We start from the raw sequence: 12455 nt of genomic DNA on the forward strand, positions 1-12455 counted from the left end.
CTTCCGCAAAAATATTTTTATCTCGGAATGAGAGCAAAACAGCCAGGCATGTTTCATCAAGTGGCTTGAAGTTGTTGAGGCTCATTAAGCTAGTGTAAATATGCAAAGAAAAATCGTAGAGCGATCAACCTGGATTCATTTGATGGAGTCGAACCTCCACCTCCATCGCCCTAAATGGTACCTCCCTAAAAAATATTTTTATCTCAAACTGAGAGCAAAACAGGCAGGCATGTTTCATCAAATGGCCTGAAGGAGAAGTCTAGCAAAGACAGCTCTTCATGGAGCACATTAAGCTGTTGTAATTCTGTAAAGAAAAATCGTAGGACGAAGTACCCAGGCTCATTTTGTAGGATGAAGCCTCCACCTCCATCGTCCTAGATCCTACCTTCCTCAACAATATTTGTATCTCAGCACAATGACAGAAAAGCAGGGTGTGTTTCATCAAATCGTCGGATTTAAAACTCAAGCAGTAATAATAACAGTCCAACACGTAACTCTGCGAAGAAAAATCGTAGAATGCTCTACCTAGGCTCATTTTGTAGGTTAAAGCTTCTACTTTCGTCATCCTAAATCGTACCTTCATCAAAAATATTTTTATCTCAGAATGAGTGCAAAACAGCCAGGTATGTTTCATCAAATGAATGAGGAGTCGAGCAAAGACAGTTCTTCATAGAGCACATTAAGTTTTTATAACTTTGCGAAGAAAAATCATCGGATGATCTACCTAGGCTCATTTTGTAGCATGAAGTCTCTACTTTCATCATCCCATGTCGTACCTTCCTCAAAATATTTTTGCCTTGGAACAAGGGTGAAAAGGAAGGTATGTTCCATCAAATGTCCTAAACACAATGTTTTCCAATTTATTATCGAGCGAGGTACCTCAAAATTCTAATTGTATTTCTGACCGGGATTCTTGTGGCCCGATCTCATTCATATTGCATGGTATAATCGTGCGTCGTGTCTCGATTCCCTTCAACTTCTTACGACCATTCGCGTAGAACCGTTGATTAATATGTACGCGGGACATAATCTTTACTACTGTTGCACCGTCGTTAGATAAGACTGTGGGAGTCTTACCGTTACACCGTGTAAAACATAAAGGCATCGCGTGCTAGCTAGTCGGCTTTACAAGCTTTCAACCTCGGTAAATACTCTGCTAACGAGGCCCGCCTTCGTCGCCAACCTCTCGATGGAATATTAAGTTTCAATAAACGACAGTAACAATTTAATGACGCACGCGACCTAACGCGGGATAATTATCGCGTTGATCGATGGGCTGACGTTAACGAAGCCGACTGAAAAACACGTGAATGGTGAATAAAATTTTACAGTGCCTCTTTGAAATCCACTGTGAAATTTTTAAACAATTCTATAGGTGATTTCTATACTTTTTTACTTACACTTACTTACTCCTATGTTGTACAATTTATGAAGACATTTGCATCGTATTTTAATGTTGCTTTAAAAGTAATATTTGTGGGCTAATCAATCATAATGTATTTATGGTACGTGCGAGGTGAAAACAATTATTTCGGTTATTAGATCGTGAATTTCATGCATTTATGCAAAGGTGGCTTGTTAATAAATTATGCTTTATTTTCTGCCACATGTTGCCACATACATGTATACAATGAACTTGACATAATTTTTTTAATGAGTAAAATTGTAATCCGTAGTTTCATAGTCAAACGTTACGATCTTTGATCTATTTTTGTAGATGAACTACAATTTAATTAATATCTATTCCATAATTTTCGACCACCATTTCACTTATTCAAATGATTAAATGTCGCAATGTATTTTCATCTTCTGAATTTTATAATTAAGGTGGAGTGGGGTTCGTCGGCCCTAATTTTTGCAAAGTTGGACTCTAAACTGATATATTTTCAGTCGGGTATGTAAAAACTTAACGCTCTTGGCATCAAACTCTTGCCACAGTTATTACTGATGAATTAGTATTATGTAGGATTCTAATTTCGCTTGAAAATTATCATTTTGATAGGATATTGTACAAAGTGTCAACTAGGACGCACTTGCCCCGAAAATGGGGCAATTGTCGTAGAAAATCTTATATTTTGCATGAACGTTTAAAAAGAATCTTGAAGGTAATGCAAGGAAGGCCTGTTTTAAATTTTTGTTAAATAATGAGAACAAGATTTTATCTTCGGTATTTTACAATTGCCTTAAAAAATTTTGTATTTTGCACGAACGTTTTGAAAGAATCTTTAAAGTACCTAATGCAAGAAGTTTCCAATTTTTGTTAAATAATGAAAACAGGATTTTGCGCAGAGATCCTGTTGGAGAGTGATTAGGAGCGACTCTTATTTATCTTTTTACATACTTATTTATTTATATATAGATAATAACACTTACAAAATAAGATAGTTATGTTTTGATACATTCTCTATACTCTATTGCCCACCGCATATAAACAAAAACTCCCAATAATGTGTGTGATCAGGAATACCAACAGATCCACAGTCTAGTTAGTTGCCCAAGTCGCTAGAATTAAATAGAACAATATGAAATAGCGGTAAATCGTTCACGATGCTGACTTCTAGATAACCATATGCGCCGCGAATGCATAAAAATCGCAGTCTATTTATAATGCAATGCATGAAACCAACGAACTCGATATGGCATGCCGATTTTTCGTGGCCGCAGGCGTCTCACCAAGGAAACTGACCCACCCACGAAAGTTTTTCTATAATTCGCTAGATAATGACGAAGATAAGGGACGGCTCGCGCGCAAACCAGAGATACGATAAATCAGTGGTCAGCATGTATGCTGCGACTGCACATTTATTCGCTCGCGTGTGCATCGTACACTGCTCCACGCATGTTCAATTTTACGGAGGCCTCCGCGATAAAAGCTTGCTACGATCTTGACGAGTTTGCTGAAAAATCGACAACCGAAATCTGAACTGTGCGATCTATAAGATTTTAATCTTATGGATTGAGTAAAATTTCACTGCCTCTGTCATAAGTACCTTTACAATTATCAGAGCTGCATATTGTTATCAATATCAGAAATTGACTCGTCCTTCATTTTTAATTTTAGGAAGATTGTATACATTAAATCGAAAATGGTTTTATTTCTATTGTTACAAATACATGAATTTAATCGAAAGCCCTGCAATACAACTATGAAGATATAGTTGCACAGTTATTTTTTCAATTCCATACAATGCTCAAATTTTACTTTAAAAACTTTAATCAATCAGGTTCCACCGATGCTGCTATCATATAATATGTGTGTAACATAATTTTGATAAATGACATTAATATAAATTTTTAATTAATACGTAACTTGTATTACAATGCATAATATAAATTATTAAAAATAATCGTGTAAAAGTCGTTTTACTAGTGCACAACATATCTGAATGGGTCAGTGATAGCCAAATTAATTAATCCTTGCATTACGTTGATGAATAACGAGCTACAAAAGAAAACAAAAACTAAAAATCTTCATTGTTGTACTTTCTGTCAATGCATACATATAATGAAGTAAATCAAATAATGAAAAATGATTAGAATTGCTGCAGTGAAATGAAGACGAACTGAACATTAAATGTTTATATGTTACTTCTTCCAGCAGCAACAATCACACTATTTCTGGCATTTAAAGAATTCAAAACAAAAATTCCTATAAAACATACTATTTATCTCAATGGATCAGTGCCAGCAAAATTAATGAATCCTTCCATTACGATGACGAATAAACAGCTAAAAAACAAAACAAAAACTAAAAATCATCATTGTTGTATTTTCTGTCAACGCATACATACAGTGACTTCCACTAATAATCGGACACGCTTAAAAACACCATCACTTTAATATTGGACTATGCGATTTGAACTTTCTTGGGAAGCTAGAGCAATTAGTTTACTGCAGGATGTGAAAAGAAACTTTTTCGAAAATTGCATTTGGTCGGGATTGTAAAGAAAATACTAAAAGTTGCATTTTACAACTTTTTTATGTGGGCCTATATTGAAATTTTAAAAAATACGTTTTGTAGATCTGTGTCAATTATATGCACTGTGAAAGTTTCATAGAAATCGGTTGATGCGGGAAAAGACAACAGGCATTGAAAGATGCAAGAATCATTAGAATTACTGCAGTTGGAGGCCGAAAATCGTGAAAAACTGCAATTTTTACCATCTTAAACGTTTCTAGCTCATTACAACGTCGACCGATTTCGATGAAATTTTCAATATATGTTTAATTGATACAGATCTACGAAACGTGTTTTCTAAATTTTCCATATAAGCCCACATAAAAAAGTTGAAAAATACAGCTTTTAGTATTTTCCCTGCAATTCCGACAACTTGCAGTTTTTTTTAAAATTTTGTCACGTTGTGTAGGAAACCAATTCTTCTAGTTTCTCCAAAAATTTCAAGTCGTATATTCCAATATTAAAAAAAGTTATGGTGATTTTAAGAGTGTCCGAATATTAGTGGGAATCACTGTATAATTAAGCAAATCAAACAATGAAAAACGATCAGAACTGCAGCAACAATCACTCTGTTTCTCGTGGCATTTGAAGAATCCGAAACACACGTCCCTATAAAAAGAACAAATCTCTTGTGCAACTTTCTTGACACGTCAGCAATTGGAGTTTGTTATTTCAATAAAAGTGGAACGCACGTTACGCAAAGCCCGCGGCGTTATTCAAAGGTTTGTGCGAGGAATACCGCGAATTAGAACAATCAAAAACTAATAAATTTCAAGCGTGTACCGCGGATCAACTTGAGAAACGTGTCGTAACATCGCGGCTGGTGATAAAACGACGCACTTGGATCGAACACACGGTCTTCGATGCTCGATGCTGTACAGTACTTAATCGGTGCATGAGCCACTCGACTGCCACTCGAAATCATCGACATACCTATCGCGGTGGAACCTTCCTATCGGTTGTTCCCATGCATGGAACATGAAACTTTCACGCAGGCTTTACCCGTCCGACGTGTGCAGGCCTATACTACTTACGACGGTCTAGCGTAAACGCATGTGAAAAATGTTAAACGGGAAATAAATGATTGCTGGATCACAGATTGTGGCATGCCTGAGGAATATGTCCGCGGTTATTGCGAACGTAAATGACTGGAACACGATGCGCGAGAAATTTTAACTGGAATTAGTGGAATTCTTATTTTGTTTTTACTTTCCGGGATTCCTTGCTGGAAGAAATCATATCTTCCAGTCTGGGTCTTGGGAAATGGCCAATTAACACTAAATATGGCAGGGAGGTTAGCATATTTCTTATCAAATATTTTGTTACGTGATCGTTGAAATTGTAGGAATGATTTCATAGAACATATTTTTGTTGTTTTTAAAGACAATTAAAATTGTGTTATTTTATCTTATATTCGTAGTTGAATTATTAATAGACTGCGGAAGTTTATGCAAATTTTATAATACTTATACTTATTTATAATTTTATAATTGTAAAATACATATATGCAAAAAATATATGTGAAATAGTCGCCCTGAATAATTGTATTAGTGACGAATGAAACAGTCGGATATAATATGATATACATAGAATAGTTGTATAATATTTATTACTGCTTGTAATTGGCATTACAATATGTGACGATAATTTTTCCATATTTTCAACAGTTGTTATGAAAATAATTAATTATATAGAAAATTTAATATTATTGAAGGGAGTAAAATTATTATTATGAAAATAATTAATTATATGTATAGAAAATTTGATATTATTGAGGAGTAATATTGATTTATTGTGGACATATAGAAAATTTGATATTATTGAGGGAGGTGCCTTTTATCAGATAAAATAAATTTATATGCTGAAAATGTCCTTTCAATATCACAAGTTGTGATGCAGGCATATTTATACTTTTTCCAGTATCGTGCTTTTATTTCGGACCGTCGATATTTAAATCATTTAAAGGATTATTAAGTTTAGACAATATTTCAAATTCTAGATTTTTCTGAAAAACATTTTGCTCTCACTTTTTCTCGACAGCCAGTAGGTAAATTATTAATCTAAATCAAAAGATTAATAAAGAACGATGACATATAATTAAAATAACAGTGATAATACATTTAAATTAATAATCTATGTAGTATTTATCAACCTTTTTATTGCAAGCATAACAAGTAGCTGTATCACCATTTTCAAGTAAATAAATATCTCCAAGTTCAGATATCCAGTTTTTTTATCATCCCACACTGTTTGAACATGAGTATATTTATTTGCATCGTTCTTGTAAAAATGTTTAAATAAGTTGTTCTAATTCTGCGTGACTTTTACTGCTGTAAAAGACAATGTATGTATTAATTATTCAAGACAGTTTGATTTGCTTTCACCGTAATCTAAACAATTTAATTCGTCCTGAATTACCAGTGCTAAGTATCGGGGATAGTCAAATAAATTCCCCTGATAAAGACGGTTAACTAAAGTGCTTTACGACGTTAGTTATTTGTCATCGACTAATTCTCTTAATGGCACACCTTTCTACTTGTTTCAGAATGGTGAGAGGCTGTTCATCGGAGCGCCAGGCAGTTGGTACTGGCAAGGTAAGATTCTTTCCCCATTCACAGTCTTTGTCTCATCTATGTCACCGTTTTGCAATCAAAATTGTCTTACAAAGACAAATCCAGTTCTTTTAGAGAGTCGTTTCAAATATTTCTAATAAGATAGAATTCTAAATTGTCACTTTATAATAAGACTTATCTCTTAATTATAAGAGAATATAAGAAATCCAATTAATTTACACTTTACAAAAACATTTCTCTTAATTATAAGACAATATAAGAAATCCAATTAATTTTCACTCCACAAAGACATTTCTCTTAATTATAAGACAGTATAAGAAATTCAATTACAATTTTCAGGAGATGAATAATGCTTCTCAATAAATTCTATTGTGTTGATATTGCATTTCTACTGAAATGGTTATCTGAAAATTAGATTAAGTTTGTGATATTTATATATCAAATGAAGACTGTACTTTAATAGATTATGTAGTTGATTTTTCGAGAATACATTTTTCAATTGTTTCATATTCATTTACTACAGAAATATATATTGAGAAGCATTTATGGAGAGTTACTTAAACGTTCCATTTGAAATAGTTCATTTACATGGTAATTATGTCTGTGAACTTCTGTCTGTAAAATTTATATAACCACAAGTTAACATCTTCAATGAGTTGAAGCATTAGTTTATCACAATAGTCGTTTATTATACCAGATCTTTTATTTAAGGTCTTATCGAATAAATTTATTTTGATTTCAAGTGCTATTTTTAACAGTGAAAACGAATAGAATAAATCTTGTCCAAAACACAGTATTGCAGTACGAACATTAAAGAATTAATTCAGATGAAACGTTTAAATATATCCTGTACATAGTACAACATAGGTAAAACAATAAATTATTGACAGCACCTATTGTCAGCACTGAAAGTGAGAACTTTTACAAATATACAATAATAAAATTGTTCACTTGTCAATGCAAAAGAGCCAACGAAATTTGCAATACTTCTAAGGCTATTCTTTTCCTTCTGAGACCAATAATTTTGCACTTTTTTTTATACAATCCTGTAGATTTCGACGGAGCTGATTCCGCGCATCAGAACTTGAATTTTTGAAGTTCTCTCGTTAAAATCTACAGGATTGTATAACATAAAGTGCAACATTTTTGGTCCCAGAAAGTGAAGTTCAACCACTTCTGATTGGACCTTAGAGAGCAAAATCCGAAGATACTATCGCTGATCTTCAAGCACGAAGGGTTACCGCTAATTAGAGATAACCGCAAAATAATCAAAATTACACGATTAGAGAAGGTTTCTAAATTCTGGGCGAAAATAATCGGCTTATTCTAAAAGTCTCGATCGAATGGCGTCGGATCTGTCCCCCCGAAAACTAATTGAACGGCGTGAAGTCACTTTCTATACTAATAAAAGACACGGAAGTTCGAGCTTTGGTAACGCCTGGGCGATGGGAACGACTTCCGGTTCACCCGAGCTCTCCGTGGACTATTAGTGCAACTTTTGAGGAGACGTTCGTTAAACAATTGCAGGTCAGATATACTCGATCAGCACCGCTATGACGTTGAACTTCGTAGCGACGACGTTGTTCACACCCGAAGCAGATGCATCAGGTACCGCGTTAATTTGCAGGCGATCCTAATCGGAACGACGCCTATCAACGCCGTCGTGCAAAGCCAGCCCTCCACCCCTTAAACCTCTAATCAACTTTCAGTCTCGGACCTCATTAACAAATTGTTGCTTGATGCTCGGAACACGGTTGTTTCCGTCGACGTTCGCGAACGATTCTTTGTTGGTTTCGCAAATTCGTGACAAACTGATTTGCAAATTACTTATTGGGGTCATTTAAAATAACCTTTTCCTTTGCGAAAATCTCCGCGGTTTCGTTAAGCAGCTATTCACGAGAAACACGATCCAATGTGAACAAATGAGCTCTACTTAAATCAATTTCAGCTCCCTTTCTTGTTCGCTACTTCACCACGGCGCAACACCAACGCTACGTTCAGTGGCACCGTACCGCGTCCGTGTTTTTCGTTAATAACTCCTTAACAGAGCCACGTAGAACATTTCCGGAAAGGGAAAAGTTGCTTTAAATGATCTCGGGAACCCTTTTCAAGGAATTATATTTTTGAGTCAGGAACATAACTGTGCCTGATAAGGAACCAGTTTCAGTCAGGAATGATCAGATGATTGTACCAGTTCGTGCCCGATTTGAAAATAAGATTCAATGGTTAAATTTTAAAGAATACAGCTTTATTTATTAATCAATTATATAGTCACCATTCTTTCCTACAGTTAGAAGAGAATACATTGAATATAATTTTAATATAATTTGGTACTTTATATTAATAGTTAAGATGAGAGGTGTTAAAAATTAAAGATGGATCAAAGAATTTAATTAAAGATGTTGATGTACAAAATTAGTTTTCCACGAGGAGGAGGATGCTCGCAGACCATCGGTGAACGTCGACGCCGTTCGAAACAATTCGAAAGGAGCCAGCAGTACATAATCGCAATCTCCGAGCGTTTACACATGCTTGGCAGTGGCCCCAATTAATTTCCATTAATTACTCGGTCATCCGGCTTATTCCACTTGTTTCACCCGCGATTAACACGATGCCTGTGATTAATAATTCTCGGTACGAACCGCGCGGCGAACTGTCACGCCCATGAGTGTCGCGTTCGAACGAAACGAAACGGACGGACGCTTAGCACCGTTTCGGTATAGTAATTAGCATACGGCAATCCTGGGCGCGTGACAGTTTCAGGCCTCTCGTACGCCCCTCTCAGCCCTTCCCCCCACACACACAGTGATTAATATCCGATTGAAGATTAATGCACCGTGTGGCATTAGTATACTTATTAATTACTGCCAGGTGAGGTGGCGATAATTTAACAGGTGCAGGCCCGCTTTCTACAGCTTCGCGCGGCAGCCAGAGAAGCTCAGCTAAATTAATTAATAATAATACGTATCTAATCGACTTGAGACTCTACCTGACACCGCTGCTACTTTAGTTGACAGTATGCCTGACGATAGCGAAACAGAATAATACCTCAGTCGTCATTCATAAAAACTGTGCTTAGAAGCTAGATTAATAATATTGTTAAACGGCTTATTTATTTATCAGTGTGTCGTTTCCACACGTTTTCTGACTGCGATTGCCATTTTCCTTTCACGTAGCGTTGTCGACGATGGATTCTAACTCATGGGATGTCCTACTTTTTCGTTGCAGAGGTATTCCTCCCATAGAGAAACTTAGAAATTGCAATTTTTAGGATTAGATCGCAGATCTTGTGGATCAAACGCGGTTATTGAATATTGAAAATATTTTCGTAGATATTTACTGCAATTTTCCGTCACTTTGGCTGCTAAAAATATGTTTTCGAAGTGTACCAACCCTTTGCACTCGGAGCTATTCTAATTCGAAAACCAAGGTGTTCTTCCGGCCTGAAATATTTCCATTTTATATGATTTTCTGAATTTTAATACTTTCGGTGGTTTATTAAAATATTAGATACGTTTAGTAATTTATTGAATAGAAGTTTAATAATGCAACAAATATTTTGAATAATCGTGTAAGAATTATTAGGTGCAAAGGGTTAATAAATTTCTCTTCCATTGATCAGTAATAATTTATACATTATCAGTAATAACTATAATTTTTATTGTCCCACTTTTTAATAGGAGTTATATTAAATATAAAATCGTTAAATTTATGAAGGATATTTTATGATAATGCAGAGCTAATAATAGATTTCAACTGGCTAGAATATGACATTTAAGTGATCATTCTGGTAAGCAATGGCGGATAACGTCGTATATCACCAGTCACCGTCACATTTTTCGCGTGCAGACATACTTTCGGAAAAGGCCTGAGATTTATCAACGTCCAGACTTTGAGATATTGGACATCGGTTGTCATGCAACGTTTATTTATCATCTTGTCGTTAGTCAATCAATGAACTATCTATCCAGATGACTTTGCAAAGAAATAATTACATACTCTGTTCCACTCTATATTTTAATAAATGAATGTCATGCTCTTCTGTCTTGCAATTGATGCAGACGCAATTTTTATTGTACATGATAAACCATTAAAGAAACCATTTTTAAAATGTAGTAATTAAAACTTTTAATTTCTTGAATAACACACACAAAATTATTTACGTATATTTATATTTTCAATCTGCGCGAACTTTCATTTCCTTCATTCAAAATATTCACAATATTTCACATACCAACAATTCTGATCGGTAATAAACATCTTTGTACAAGAATTAATCTTGTATAAGGAAAATCAATCTTCAGGAGGCCGTTCCATGAGTTACAATCCATTTATTAGAATCCATAATAGAATTACGAACATAATTATTGCAACTTAATATTATAAAAGAATTAACAAGTTTGCTGTTATATACATGTACAGCGTATTTCCGATTCAATGGAACAACCTGAAAAGGAATGAATCTGCACCTAAAAGTAAGTTGGGAATGTGGAATAAAATTTTTTGTGGGAAGTTTTGTTTTCGAGAAAATTGCTGCTCGCAGAATCTCTTTCTGTTCGGTTCATTTTTATTCTTGTCTACGTAAATTTGTTTGACTTGAAAAAACCTTTATTTGTCTGAACAAAAATTTGACCTTGAAATTCGAGGTGAAGAACAATTTTTCGGCAACCTTTTTTACACATCTTCCTGGATCCAAAGATGTAGGATACGCTTATGGCAGGCAAGACCAAATATTTCTTTACATTCTGTACGATAGATTAACCTAAAAATCATGATTTATAACTAGACAGCGGATCTTTATACAAAATAAAAATGTTTAAATGTTCTATCTTAACATGTTTGATAGGTTGAAAATAATATAACAGATTTTAAAATTCTTCCAATGTTTTTACTGATTTAAATTACACCTAGTCATATTTGCTATAGAAATGTATAAAATCCGCGATCTATTTATAACATAAAATATGGGAAATGATTTTTCTGTTTAATTCGATCGCTGCTTCTTTCTGCAGAATCATCTCCTTTCTGGTTTTACCATCGGATCAGAAACGCCCTGTACACAATCTATACAGTCACTGCGTTTGTGTTTGTGTTAGCGAGTTGTGATTTTGAAATACCATTGGTCGTAGTCAATAACGAAAACGTGTTTGGAAAACTATGTGTTGAAAGCCGACGTGTTCTCTCGGCCGATTTCCTCAATCGTTCGGTTGGTTTGCAGGCCAAGCATTTTCGCAGCCGTTGCAGAGCCGCTCGAAAATAATGTTCACCAAGGAAGGACCGGCGGAGGACGACGATAGCTACATGGGTTACTCCGTCGCGGCCGGCGACTTTATTGGAAATGGCGACAGCGGCACGGCTGTCGGCGTGCCTCGTGGCTCCCAACTCCTCGGCAAAGTATGCTCATGAAATATTAACACGTAATGGGAAAAGAAACGATTGAAATTAATTCCTCCAGTGAAAGTAACCCGTCCCCGGCAAATTTATTGCTTTCTCGGGAAAAGGGTACCGACTCACAATCAATGTCATCAGTCCCTCGGTAGCAATTCAACCTTTAACACTAAATACAAGCCACCGCTCAAATGACCGGTTCCACATTCTTTATTTTGAAACTTTCAGAGTTACAGGGACTCCTCTTTATAGGATATAATTAAATAAATTTCTTCATTCAAGCATACATGTCGCACCGTCGCGTCGCACAGTGTGCGAGAAAACGATCTTTTTGGATGAAAATCTGCCGACCACTCAGTTTTTCATCGATTCAATTGTAATTTTTTTTTAAATGTTTGTGAAGAACTATACTGTGATGACGTGCTGCGCGAAAATCGTTAACTGTCACAAGAAATCAGGAATCATTATCTACAAAACCCAATAACTTCGATACTTCATCCGTCCATACCATAAATTTGCATGTCCCAGCTCAGTTG

At 35.2% G+C, this 12455-nt stretch overlaps 1 protein-coding gene across 2 annotated transcripts in view; it reads left to right on the top strand.

The window, feature by feature from the left end:
- Positions 1-12455, top strand: part of If (integrin subunit alpha inflated) — a 154348-nt gene that overhangs the window by 130417 nt on the left and 11476 nt on the right. Inside the window, exons 6-8 of one of the 2 annotated variants that reach the window (XM_076429118.1) lie at positions 6504-6552; positions 8059-8139; positions 11750-11925. In XM_076429118.1, the coding sequence (XP_076285233.1) occupies positions 6504-6552; positions 8059-8139; positions 11750-11925 (306 nt within the window). The remainder of the gene's footprint in view (positions 1-6503; positions 6553-8058; positions 8140-11749; positions 11926-12455) is intronic. The other variant, XM_076429119.1, reaches the window with a different exon arrangement.

The sequence above is a fragment of the Lasioglossum baleicum genome, chromosome 8, assembly GCF_051020765.1.
Source record: "Lasioglossum baleicum chromosome 8, iyLasBale1, whole genome shotgun sequence".
Taxonomy (NCBI): Eukaryota; Metazoa; Arthropoda; class Insecta; order Hymenoptera; family Halictidae; genus Lasioglossum; species Lasioglossum baleicum.